The 14,072-nt window shown below is 34.7% G+C and overlaps 1 protein-coding gene across 1 annotated transcript in view; it reads right to left on the bottom strand.

The window, feature by feature from the left end:
• Positions 1 to 1,530: 1,530 nt before the first annotated feature.
• Positions 1,531 to 14,072, bottom strand: part of PHTF2 (putative homeodomain transcription factor 2) — a 94,200-nt gene continuing 81,658 nt past the window's right edge. The window contains exons 13-17 of the mRNA XM_049642856.1: positions 11,932 to 12,018; positions 8,174 to 8,329; positions 7,199 to 7,294; positions 4,979 to 5,104; positions 1,531 to 3,945 (exon numbers count right to left, since the gene is read on the bottom strand). Of these exons, the coding sequence (XP_049498813.1) occupies positions 3,925 to 3,945; positions 4,979 to 5,104; positions 7,199 to 7,294; positions 8,174 to 8,329; positions 11,932 to 12,018 (486 nt within the window). The 3' untranslated portion in view covers positions 1,531 to 3,924. The remainder of the gene's footprint in view (positions 3,946 to 4,978; positions 5,105 to 7,198; positions 7,295 to 8,173; positions 8,330 to 11,931; positions 12,019 to 14,072) is intronic.

Here is a 14,072-nt window from a genome sequence, read left to right as displayed (position 1 = left end):
TCCCGGTGTTCTTCAGGTCAGTTTCCACACTGTATATACCCCTGTATTGTTTGCTTGCCTTCTCTCTAGGAGCAGCACAGTGCTCTCCAGGCTCTATCCCAGCCAAGCCTGCTCATCTTTAAAACTTCAGGCCTTAAGCCCCACTGGTTGCAAGAACTCACAAAATTCAGCCCCTCTCACTTTCCAAGCCAATGGCTATGGGGAAACATTCTTCTTGTGTGTTCCCCTGTGCATTCCTCTCCCTCTCGCCCTTCTGTGTGACTATGGCTGTCTCCCCTCTGCAACATCCAAAATCCATTTCTCTGAACTTCCTACCTTCTTCAATGTGGCCTCTTCTCGACCTTCAGTTATGGAATTTGTTCTGCCAGTCTTTAGGTCAATTTCTGGGGTATTTAGGATGATTTGACAGTTATCTAATTGTATTCATGGGATGAGACAAGCCTAGGGTCCTCCTACTCTTCCATCTTCTTTGTCTCTATAGAATATACTTTCAAAGGGAATAAAAGAAAATGTGGGTTTTATCATTAACAAAGTATACCAACCTTGGGCAAGCTTCCTAACCGCTTTTGTGACGACAGGTTTTTTATCTGATAAGGACGTTGGACTAGGTGGTGTCTAAGGGCCTATGTGACTCATTCATTCATTCATTCAATAGACTGAGATTTTTCTATGTATCAGGTACCATTTTATGTGCTAGGAATACAGTGGTGAATGCAGTTAAAATCTCATGGAATTTACATTCTACAAAATTCCTGATCATAAGGTAGTAATTCTCAAGGTGGTGAGGAGTGACAGGTGGGACAAATTTTCCAAGTCACTTGGGGAACACTTTTTAAAAAATATACTGCCTCCTAGATCCACAGTCTCACCCCCAGTAGGTAGGCTCTGTGAGGAGCCAGTACTATTGATAAGCATTTGAGGTATCCTTTGTACAGACTTGGCAGAAAAAGGGTTGAGAATCAGTGTTCTAAATGATACGGCAATTCAAAGACATGCCAGCCATATGCTCTATTTTGCATTCTGAAGGGAGACTCATTGAAAGAGCCAATTCCAAGCTTAAGGTAAGTTGCAAAGTGCAATTGAATTAAAAGTCCCTGATTAATTAAAGTTCTATGAACACTTGTACCAATCAATAGAAATATTAGAATGCTTACCCATCTTATTTTTGGCCATGATCTCTCATGCTGAACTCATGTGGCAAACTGTTTGATTAAAAATACCACTATCCTTCTGACAATGAGCTTTAATATCCCAGGCCATGGCCAGTTTTCTGTATTTAAATACAAACAAATAAGCAAAAAAAAAAAAAAAAAAAAAAAAAAAATTAATGACATCATAGCATTTTGGTGGCGGAAGATATTCTTTCATGTTGAGAATCATAACAAAATCTTAAATGTCAGGAAGTTTTAAAAAATTTATTTCCACTCGTCTGAAATCTAAGAGTGATAACTAAAGTTTATGCTATAGTAAATACAACATTACCATAGAAATATATATGAATTTAAAATGAAAACAACAGAAAACCTTCAGTTTAACACTGTCAGCATAGAATATTTTATTTTAAACTTGCTGTTCAAACGTTCAATTACAACACATGTGGCAAAGAAACAACAGTTAACACACAACATCTGCCACAATTCTATCTCTGAACTGCCTTTTCTATATTATGTGATATGTTACAATTTCTTTCAATTTCTTACATTCATGGTATTCTTAAAGGCAGCAAATGTCAATTTTTTCTGCTTTGAAAACAATTCCATTAATATTTTGAAATTGCTTAAAATGACAACTTTTTCCTTTTGGTATTCTATTGTTGCCCACATTAGAGACATAATTCATAGTATTTATAGGTTGTTGAGAGGTATACTGTACTCAATAAATCAACTCCCAACTCTAAGTTAAAATGAACTTCAATCCAAAACAAGCATTTTCCTAAATCAGTATACTCAGCTACCTTTCTCAAAAATATTTCCATTCTGAAATAAGTTTTTTTTTTTTTTTTGTGAGATACAATAGTTTCATCTTTTATTCCTAACAGAACTCATGCTGTACTTTTTTTTCTCAAAATATATTTGATATATTCTGTGCAAAATGTTAAGTTCTGTATAGGTATGTACCTTATTCTGAAAAAGTTTATAAAATATAATTCCTAAAAACAACCTCAACATTAGACAATAGAGGAAGAAGAAACATATCAAACAAAGCCTAAGTTTCCACATGAGAAAATAAGTATGTTCTTAAAGCTCCAGTAATACATTCCTTGAAAGAACTCAGAATGCACTTTGGTCATTATTAAACATAGGAGAACATAGGTAATAAAACAAATTGCTTTTGTTGTTTTCTACATAAAGAAAATATACTACACAATGAGGCTGATCAAAAGGAATGGTAAGAGCAAAGTGATATTATGACATGGCTCTGTTCTCTACACATTCCTGATCTTAAGATTATGATTTGGGGATTAAAACTGCACCAATCAAATAAATCATTTACAATTAATTATTTTAATAAATTCCCTAAAACATGGTAAAAAATGTGAGGATATTCAACATGATATACCTTGCACCAAGAAAATTCTATACTGTTTCAAATAAATTCTTTGTTTTAGAAACTAGATACCCAGTTAAAAAAAAATTGCAAAAACATTTCATGTTTTATGTAATTCCTAATATATTCTTGATTGTACAAATGTAACAACTTAAAATCAAGGTCCAATGTAAGATATCACCATATTTGCCCTATCTACCTAACATGCCAACATGATATGTTCTCATTTGGACACTTGGCAAATTGTGTGTGCATGTGTATGTGGGGGGAGTAGGTAACTTTCCAGGTTAAAAGCATCTAAAATAGCCCTTATAAAATTGGAGGTGAGGGGGATGCACCAGGTTAAGTTTAGAGGATAGAATTTGCAAACTGAAGCTCTTTTCTGAAAATATGGATATAGTTTTATAACTAGCAATCAAAGGAATATTTTATTGGTTCTTAACCTTGTTCTTAAGTTGTTCATTTGAGTGTGTATACACTATAGTGTACCATGGGGAGAAAATTATTTTACTTGAGTAAACATAATAATGTACTTTAGTAATATCAATAGGCACTTCACTTGTGAGATGAGTGTATACCTCACTCAAAAGGATACCATATCATGCCCTAGTACACTATAACATACCCCATATAAAGATATGCATTAAAAGTAACAATTTTAAAAAGTGCACATTTTGAGCATGCACAGTTGGAGCTGTGCAAACAGCCCAGTGTTTCAAATAAATACAATTATTACTAGTTAATTTTTATCAAAATATCTTACAGTATGGTAACCATTTACAATTATTGCTCTATTAAGAGTTTTATCATCAAAGAGCACTTGTTGACCTGTTATGTAATACCATATATATTAATACTGAAGGGTGTGTAACTGCAGCTTAATCAGTTCAGATCCTGGCATTGTTCCAAAATAATTCAAGCGAAACCCTGACTGGATCTTGATTCACCAAAGAACACACTTTATGTGTTTAGCTGAGTCCAATGCAATATTCCAAGTTAAAGAAGTTTTCCTCAAGTAAGGCAAGTTCACGGCATTGATGGAGAAACGGGGCTTAGCAATGGCTTCTATTCTCACGATTTGTTATTTTGTCAATTATTTATGAACAATTACCAGGATCTCAAGTATCTGGATATCAGTTTTATCACCCTTTCGACAACTAAGTACATCAATGCTAAAAATAAAATATAAAGACTAAAATAAATGTAAAAAACAGTGAACAAGTAAAATAAATATAAGAATTGCACAAGACAGTCTGATGTAAACACTTCGATTTCCCAGCTGAGACTCCTGAAGCAAAGAGTCAGTGACTGCTTTCAGGCAGCTTAGTTGGTACTCTTATTCTGGAAAAGAGGCTACATCTTCTTTTCTCTGCATTGTCATGATTTAATCTTCCACAGCTAGTGAAAAAATAATAGAAGTAGTAACCATTAGAGTCAGTTTTTTTTTTTTAATGTTTTTAAATGTTTTTTATTTATTTTGGAGACAGAGAGAGAGAGTGTGCGCTTGAGCGGAGGGCAGGGCAGGGAGAGGGAGGGGGACAGAGGATCTAAAGCAGGCTTCACGGCAACAGCAACAAGCCCAATGCAGGGCTCCAACTCATGTACCACGAGATCATTACCTGAGCAGAAGCTGGACGCTCAAACAACTTAGCCATCTGGGCACCCCTAGAGTCAGTTTTAATACTGTAACTTATAAATTATATTACATAATGCTATTATCTAAATTTCATTCATAAACAAGTATAGGTTCTACTATTTTAAACTCTTTTATCCTTGCATTTTCAAGAGTAACTCACCTTAAATAAAAAAGTAAAAATCAGATTTCCCTTGCTTTCTTTTACTGGGAAGTAGCAATATACATATACCACTTGTTTAATATGAATAATCTACACCTTACTCACTAAGAGTTGTGCATATGCTGGGGGATATATGCATTGCTGTATAATAAATAACTTTTGGCCAAAAAAAGAAATAAGGCTCTTCTTTTCCTTTTTTATCACCTAAATTAGATTCAGATTATGAGTAAAAAATGAATACCTTATTCTATACAAGAATCCTATTTGTATGAATACTGTTCCAAATTAGGAGTTCCATGAGCATTATAAACCAAGAAAATTATTCATTCTTTGTGCACAATATTATGAAAATGATTTCACCACTGTGCATTCGAGATCTCAAAAGACGGACAGGGTAAAATAAATGTCACAAGGTGTCACAGGGCACTAAGAAATAAAAATATACCTGGAAGGGGCACCTGGGTGACTCAGTCAGTTGAGTGTCTGACTCTTGATTGTGGCTCAGGTCATGATCTCACAGTTGTGAGATCGAGCCCCACCTCAGGCTCCATGCTGCATGTGGAGCCTGCTTAAGATTCTCTTTCTCTCTCTCTCTCTAAAAAGAAAAAACAACACAAAAACTTGGAAACTCTTACCTTTAAATTAAATCCAAGCAAGTCACTGATAACGCCAGAAACAGCGGACAGGATGACAACTTGGGTGATGTTATAAAGCAGTGGATTCATTGTAAGCCCATATAATCTAAAGGGACTGTCCAATTCCTAGCAAAAGAAAAAACATAAAACAAAAAACATGAGCCCAGAAATACATTAAGAATCAAGAGTTAAACTAATTCAGGGCAATATACAATGAGAATTTTTGAAAAAAACTTTCATAAAACAGTTACAAATTGTGGATAGTTTTAGAAAGGATAAACTTGGTTAAACTTAAACTATATATATATATGTATATTATATATATATATATTTTCAGGTTTTTCTTTTTCTTAGAAGTGACTTCCATTAGAAGAACTCTGTGATCTAAATTTGTAACTGCAATTTCCATCTCAAATGAATGACTAGTAAAGTACTGGTCTAATAATTACCAAGAGGTATGGAAACATTTTCTAGTATAAGAACAAAAAATGTAAGAGAATAATACCTTTTTGCACAAGAATTAGGAAAGTAGCCAAATTTTCTGCTATTATTAATACATACACAAAACTCCCTTTAAGACAATTACTTTTCAAATATAAGAATTAATTGATTCAAAGATTTAAAATTCTATGATTTATTTATTCTCAGATTCAAAGTTATATGGCAGGCCCTGTGTTAAGCTCTAGGAAGTCAGGATTTAGTCCCTATGCTGACAGACCTTACAGTTGAATAGACATACAAATAACTAATTGTGTCTCCCATAAAAGAGCTATGTATTAAAAACGCAGTGGGTCCTAGAGGAAGGTGCTCCTAAAACTTAGTGGGAGGAGGTAATAGATATTCCATAAGACACATGAAAACATGGCATCTTTGAATGGCTACAGGTTGCCCAGCATTGTTAGGGGCCAACTGCAAGGAAAGAAATCCTTCAAATTTGTAAAACGGGCTACTTAGGTAAGGGTCATTCTTTACACAAATCGTACTAACAGACTGAATTTAATCAGGAAGAGTGTATCAGATGTGCACATGAGAAAGGTCACAGGCAGTAGGGAAGCACTGTGGAAAACGTGCTGGAGAACAGTGAGACTAGAAGCAGGAAGGCCTGCTTTGTTCAATGGATCAAAGCTCAAGTGAGAGACAATGAGGGCCTGACCTAGGATAGTACTGATAGGGAAGCGGAGATGAACTAGAGGATATTGGAGAGGTTAAATCAATGGGCCTGAGAATTTCTTGGCAGTGAAGAGTGACAGAGAAAAACCAATCTATATTAACTCCCAGGTTTCTGAGTAGAAGATTGTATATGACTGTGTGTGATCAAAAAGGATCACATTGTTGTGCTTTGTACTTTAGTTTCTCAAATTTCCCTCTACTCTGGGATTGAAGCTGCTTGTAAGTCTCATCCTGTCTAGCATAGTGCCTACACTCTGAAGATATTCAACACATATGTACCAGACAAGCCCACCCGCCTCTCTTCTGAACCTTGCTTGTCAAGGCCTATTATATACTGTGAGGCAGTACCTAATTAAGACTTTTTAATTGACTGAAGAATTAAACGTAATACTGAGAAACTACTAATTTTACACCATTCTCTGAAAACATTATATTCAATTTGTTACAGAAATTGAGATTTTAAAAAACATTTTCCTTTTAAGAAAGAAAAACATTACTAACACTGCAAAGCAATGCTAGAAATATTTTATCAAATTACCTCCAAAGAGTATTATTATGACATCAAATATTTTGAAATTATATTTTTTGTTACCAAAAATGATTCAAAAATTTAAAGGTTTATTGGTGATATATATTTATTATAATTACTCTGTATTACTAATTTTTAAGCTAACTCAGGCCACGCAGAAGACTGCTCTGAGAAATACAAAATGAGAAAATTTCCAAATTAACACCAAATCTCCCTTTTTGAAACCTATTTTAAGTACTAGGAGGCAAAATTTCCAAAGATACCAACCTCTAAATACTTTAAACATTAAAGTCTTAGATTTTCAAAAGTTATTAAAATTTCAAAATGATATGATTTGGATCACACTGGTTAGTTTTACAATAAGTAAAATGTACATGACATGAATGTGTTCAAATATAATTTGGAAACAATTTGGATAATCATAAAAACCAAACATAAGATAGGATCTGCAAACAAAAGACTAAGATAAAATGTCAGAACAGCATATTCCACGTTATATCCATTTTCAGTTTTATTTTTACCTTTAGCAGTTTAGTAGCCAGCTTTAAAACATTATTCACTAGTGTCAGTTCCTCTTTTTTGTTAGGTTTCTTCTCCATTTTCAAGTAGAGGTTTATCTTTTATAAAAAAAGGAATGAAAACGAGGAATGAATAGTTAAAAATACTTAAAATTACAACAAATATTCATTTTTAAAAGGAACTGAAAGACAGTCACTAAAACATTCATGGTGCTTCTCCGGGTATTGAGATTATAGATGACATTAATATTCTCCTTCATACTTTACTGTATATTCCAAATTTCTTACAGTAAACATTTTATAATAAAATTTTAAACTTTTCAGATTAAAGCTGACACAAGAAAGGAAAACTCGATTTCATTATTTAATAGGTGAAATACTTTACTCCTAGAGCCAAAACAAAAGAGTAAGTAATAACTAAAGTAGATCAATTGGTTTGTTTGCTGTTCTCCCCTTTCCCTTTAATTGAGCTCATGTGACAGGATTACTGATTTTTAAAAATCATACTTTCCCTGGCAAAACTACTCAAAACATTTTCACTTGCAGTAAGTTTCTTTGAGTAATTCCTATGGAATGGTAAGGAAAATATTAAACAAATTAATACACAACAAAGTCAACCATCAAAACTCTTATGCTTTATCCTTCCTACTGAATAAAAATTCCTACTTCTTCAAATATGGCTCTGCTAGACTGCCAAGCAAACATATCCCACTAATGGTTTAAAGTTCATCACTTCTATAAATAGTACTTGCTTCTTGTCAAATCAAAGTGAAACAGAAAAACAACAGGTCAGATTTGAAAGCCATATCAAGGCAGGAACATTGAAGAAAGGCTCATGTCCTATCAAATGTCAAGTTTTTCTTTGTAATACAAAAGCAATCTAAAAACAGGTTCCTAAAAAACCTCAAGTAAATGAAAAGATTTTTAGTTTAATATGTAGATTATAGGCATTAACTTATAATAAACATGCATTCTCACCTGTTCAGTAAGTAATATTGAGGTATTGCTATATTTTTTACTTGTCTCTGATCCAAGGGTAACAAATCTTAGGAGAAAAAGTGTTAACGAGATGCACCAGATTACTAGTTCCCAATTGTAGTGACAATCAAGGAAGATCTCATGCACGTGAAGCAACTAAAAGTGTACGAAAAAGGCAACATGAAGCAGCAATGTGATTGAAACAATTTCTTTTTTAAAGGAAATAACATTTTATTTCATACAAATTGATCACAAATATAGTATTTTTATTTTAAAAACATTCCACATTTATTATGAAATATTTCAAACACATCAATAATGTAATCAAAACCCATGACGAGAAGGTAGAGAGGGTAACTGCCTTACTCCCAATTTTAAAGTAAATACCCCTAAGGTACTAAATATCGTATGTACAACGTCTGCTTTAAATTTTTAAAGATATACTTTAAGATTAAGAATAGTACTTTCCAGTCATTGTATTATGAATCTCCACTGAAATTCACCAATTTGTTTTCTGCATCTGTTAAGATGATCATATGTTTTTTCCCTTTTTAATCAACTACAGGAGCTCAAACCAGATTTGTGAGTTGAAAATCTTTGCATTCCGGGTATAAACTATATTGGTCATGGCATATTTATTGTTATTAAGTTGCTGGCTTCATCTTCCTAGTATTTTGCATTGAAGTTAATAAGGAAAATTAGCTCACAGTTTTCCATTTTTATACTGTCTCGCCAGTCAATTGGTATCAAGATTCTATTAGTCACACAAAATGAGTTGGGGAATAGTCCCTTTTTTCTACTCTCGAGGCGTTTTGTGTAAGATTAGAATTACTGTTTATTTGAATAATTGGCAAAATTCAACTGTAAAACCACATGGGTCTAGAGGATTTTTGCTGGTGGCAAAGTTTTAAACTATTGAATCAATACTACTTTGTAGTTACAGGTCTCCTCAGGTTTTCAGTTTTTGAGTCAGATTTAGTACATTATGCATTTGTACAAATTGTCCACCTAGGTTTTCAACTTTAATGATATAAAGTAATTTATACTAGCATTCTTTAAACAATTTCTCAACTGTGTCAGTAGCTTACAGTTTAATACACTATGCTTTCTAAATATTTGTTATTTACATGCTTTAAAATTTCCAAATGTATGAGTTTTTTTGCTGCTGTCATTGTTTTCTACCGTAACTGCATTACTATTAGATTAAGTGGTCTACATTGTCTCAGCTGAGAATTACTTTGTGTCCAAGTACATAGGAAAGTTTTGTAAACTGTCCTTGTGTTTGAAAAGAATATGTATTCTCTAATTTTAGAACAAAATTTAAACTATCTTGTTTAGGTACATATCTTCATTGTTTTTTGTTTGTTTGTTTTTTGTCTGTTTAATCTATCAATTACTGAAAGAAATGTGTTAAAACCTTCCAATGACTGGGGCGCCTGGGTGGCTCAGTCGGTTAAGCGGCCGACTTTGGCTCAGGTCATGATCTCGTGGTCCATGAGTTCAAGCCCCGTGTTGGGCTCTGTGCTGACAGCTCAGAGCCTGGAGCCTGTTTCAGATTCTGTGTCTCCCTCTCTCTGACCCTCCCCCATTCATGCTCTGTCTCTCTCTGTATCAAAAATAAATAAACATTAAAAAAAAAATTAAAAAAAAACCCTTCCAATGAGGTTTTTAAAAATAACTTCTTCGTGTTATTGATTTTGGCTATCTGTACATGTATTTTGAAGTTACTGGATTACATGCATACAAGCTGAGAATTATAAGACCTTGATGAATTATTCTTTTAATTTTTGTCACGCTTCCCTTTATCTAAACCCCATTGAACTTAGATTACAGTCATTTCATCTGATATTAATATGAACTCACCAGCTTTCTTATAGCTAGTATTTGCCTGCCTCTTCATAAGAGACAGAACTACTACAGGATGTACTTCAGGAACATGGAAATTAAACTTGGAACAAAAGGCTAACATGCAATAAGGAACTGTAAGTAAAGAAATCAGTCTTTTCCTCCTGGTTGCTTTTACGATTTTTCTCTCTGTTTTGGTGTTCTGTAGTTCTTCCACAATGTGTCTTGAGTGTAGATTTATATTTATTGCTCCTTCTTATTCTTGTTGTGCTTCCTAAATCCGAAGTTAAGGTCTTAGCAACACAGAAAAACTGTTAGCCATTATCTCTCCAAATATTGCTCTCCTTCTCCTTTCCATCTGGAATTCCTATGGATATATGTTGGCTCTCCCATGTTTCAATCTCCTTTTCATATTTCCATCTCTTTATCTCTGTCCTATATTTTGGGTAGCTTCTTCCATTTCCCATTCACTATTTTTAGCTGTCTTCAATCTGCTATTTTTTATTGTGTTGTTAATGTCAATAACTGAATTTTTCGTTTCTCTGAAGTGCTGTCAGTTCTTTTTCAAATCTCTCTGTTCTTTTTTCATAGTGTTATCTGTGTCTTTATCTTATAGTTCTTATCTGATCAGTTTATCATCTGAGGCAGCTGGAGACCTAATCTCCTGCTTGTTGGTTCACTGACTGGCTCAACATGGATGGTTTCTTCAGTGTTTTGAAACCTCAAGAGGCTTCATCTGTGGACATCCTGAGGCCTAGGCTGAAGTCACATTCCCCAAGAACCAATCTTGGTTTTGCTTCTGCCAAATATCCTAGGACCGCTTTTTATATTAACTTCTTGACATGGAGATAACAGGACAAGATCTGTAATGCACATTTTAAACCCTGAACCTCTAATAAGGGCAGACCTACAGTTACATATTCTTAGGGCAGAGACTTATCCCCCCATTCTAGTCAGAGTCCAGGCAGAGTTAGATGAGCTTTCTTATTATCCTCCTGGGCTGGTGGACAGGTTGTTTTTCTTATTCTACCTTTTCATGGAGACCATAGTCCTGTAAGAGGTCTGGTTTACGGGGGGGAGCATGTATAAGGGTGTATGCAGGCTGAGGCCTCATCTTCTGTCCTCTTGTGGGCCTAAATCTCAAGTCTCTAGGATACGAAGATTGACAGTGTACCTCACCTCCTCATCCTAGCGCTCTCACAGCATTAACACATATACTTAACTGCTCTGTTTTTTAGCTTTATCTTCATTTTTGGCCCCTTACTGTCTTATAAACTCAGATATGCATGTAATATGTACATAGAAGAGCTTATATATGAATATTAAACAGCTAAGTTTCCACCCACCCTCTGGACTATACAGTATTTTAAAGCAGAAGAATCTTCAGGTAATCTAGTATGTCATAGTACTTGAAATGGAAGTTTAATTTTATAACGCAGAATATCCTGAGATACTTCTGTGCTTCCTGACTAGTCTTGGACAACGAGAGTTCTTTCTCAGAGCCTGAGGCAGTCATGTCACAGCGACGATTCAGATATAAAATGAAAGAATACTACATGTGAATAAAGCAGAGATTTGTGAAAAAGTCTGAAACAATATTGCAATTCTAGCCACTAATAAGTTTGTTTTGGGAAATAAAGATAACCAGGTAAGTGACTGAGAAAAAGTAATTACTATATATTCAATCAATAGACATCTGAGACTATGCTAGCCACTGTTCATGACACAGAGATGAATAAGACACATTTATTTATTCTACTGAAAAAAAACCTGCAAAAGGTCAATTTCAAAACTTGTACAACTAGGCTTCCTTATAATATTATTACTGTGGTTGTTTATTATTAGAAAGCCTTCTGGAGCCTAATAATTATAGATATGATTATCTACTTTCTACACAGAACAAGTCAACTCACCTGGGCACAACAGATAAATACAACTGATATAGTCAACAAGAAAGCAGATGAAACTATAACATCAACTGATCGCTGAGGACCTCGACGCTGGGGAAAAAGAGGAAAAATGCTTTTAAATATATTTACTAATTAGCAGCTAATTCCATGCTTTCAATTAAAGTGTTGATCCCTCCCTGCAGGTTGATCATAGCTTACAATGTTGAAAATATACCTAATTTGTTGGATGAATTTTAATTACAAAGTGTTACTATTTCCTGAGGATTTGCAATACAGTAAACATGGTGAATACATAGCATAAAATTCTTAGCATAACTTCCACATTTTTCATTTCCTTTCATTCCAAATATTTTGTCAAACACTAATCATTTATTCAACAGATATTTCTTGAGCACCTTCTCAGAATGAGGCGCTGTGCTGGACACTGAAAATACAGCACAGAACAAAACACACACGGTCCCTACCTTCACAGGAAGTAGCAGGAAGTCAGACATCAAGCTTATAGCCACAGATATATGTGATCAGTTGTAATAAGTGCTATAAAGGAAAGGTAAAGGATGCTCGGAGAAAACTGGTAGAGAATTTGGTTTAAGTATCACTTCCTTAAGGAGATCTTTCCCAGGCCCACACTCCTAACTCTTACAGGCAAGTTAGGAAGATAACCTGGGAAGATCTTCCTGATACTGTGATATTTATACCAGAATAGGGTGCTCAGGTATGATAGCACATGGCAGTGTTCCTGGCAGAAGGAAGGACAAGTGCAAGAGCACAAAACAGTAAAAATAATATTGCATTCAAAGAACTGAAGCAGTCTGGTATGGCTGGAATGCAGAGAGGAAAGTGTTTCAAAATGAGACAAGGGAGACAGGATATCCTCAGGGGCTAGGTCACGAAGGGCATTGATAAGCCCTGTTCAGATTTTGTCCTTTAAGAGCAATGGAGAACCCTCAGAAAGTTTTAAGAATCACATAATGAAGGGCACCTGGGTGGCTCAGTCGGTTAAGCATCCGACTTCGGCTCAGGTCATGATCTCACAGTCTGTGAGTTCAAGCCCCGTGTTGAGCTCTGTGCTGACAGCTCAGAGCCTGGAGCCTGATTCAGAATCTGTGTCTCCCTCTCTCTCTGCCACTCCCCTGCTCATGCTCTGTCTCTCTCTGTCTCAAAAATAAATAAAAACATTCAAAAAAATTTTTTTAAAGAATCATATAATGAAATCTAAATTTTAAAAAGATCTCTGGTGGCAGACTGAGGAATGTATTGGAAGGAGGAAACCTGAATGGAGGGAGGCCAGTTAACAGGCATCTACAGTAGCCCAAAGCAGATGATTGAAGGTTTCATTCAGGTTGCAGACATGGAAACAAAGAAGTAAATGGATCCAAGATATATTTTGGAAGTAGAAAGGGTGGAAAATGGTGATGAGTTGGATGTTGGAAATGCAAGAGAGGGAAGTAATAAATACCAAGGATAATTCCTAGGTCTGGGGCTACAGATTTTCCTCGCTAAATTTTAAGCTCCGAAAGGTAAGGCCTTGCATGTCATCAGTAGTGGATGTTAAGTGGTTAGCATTAAATACATGTTTATTGAATGAAACAAACAATGTACAAAAGAATACAACATCTACTTATATAACAGATTGATAATGAGGACGAATTACAGATGGCTTCTCACTAAGCCACGTAACAAAGATCATATTCATCCCTCCACATAACAAAAAATTCACAGTGAGCAAAAATAATCCATGCCAATTTTTAGCATTTCCCCATGGAGACTAACAAATTAAATCAATGAACAGAACAATGAATTTTTTAAATAGAAGGGTAGACAATAGTGCAAACTTTTTTCCACTTCTTTCATTGTTACTTCAAAATAAAAAGCATTAAAGATCTAGGTATATCAGAGGGTTTCTGATCTTCTGGCCAGCTTTATTTAAGGCCTGATTACTCCATGCATAATGAAAATCACTGCATCTTAACGTAGCAAAGAAATAATCCTCAGAAGAAATGCTTTCCTAAACTTAATTCAGAAGTTTCCCATTTCCCTCCTGAGTTTTTATATCTTACTGCCATAATTAGGAAAGTTATTTTAAAAGATTAAGGGAAAAGAACAGCATGAAGAGAATGGCTTAGAACTGCAAGCTAATATTT

Source organism: Panthera uncia, chromosome A2 (genome assembly GCF_023721935.1).
Source record: "Panthera uncia isolate 11264 chromosome A2, Puncia_PCG_1.0, whole genome shotgun sequence".
Taxonomy (NCBI): domain Eukaryota; kingdom Metazoa; phylum Chordata; class Mammalia; order Carnivora; family Felidae; genus Panthera; species Panthera uncia.
This window is presented reverse-complemented; position numbering and strand designations above follow the sequence as displayed.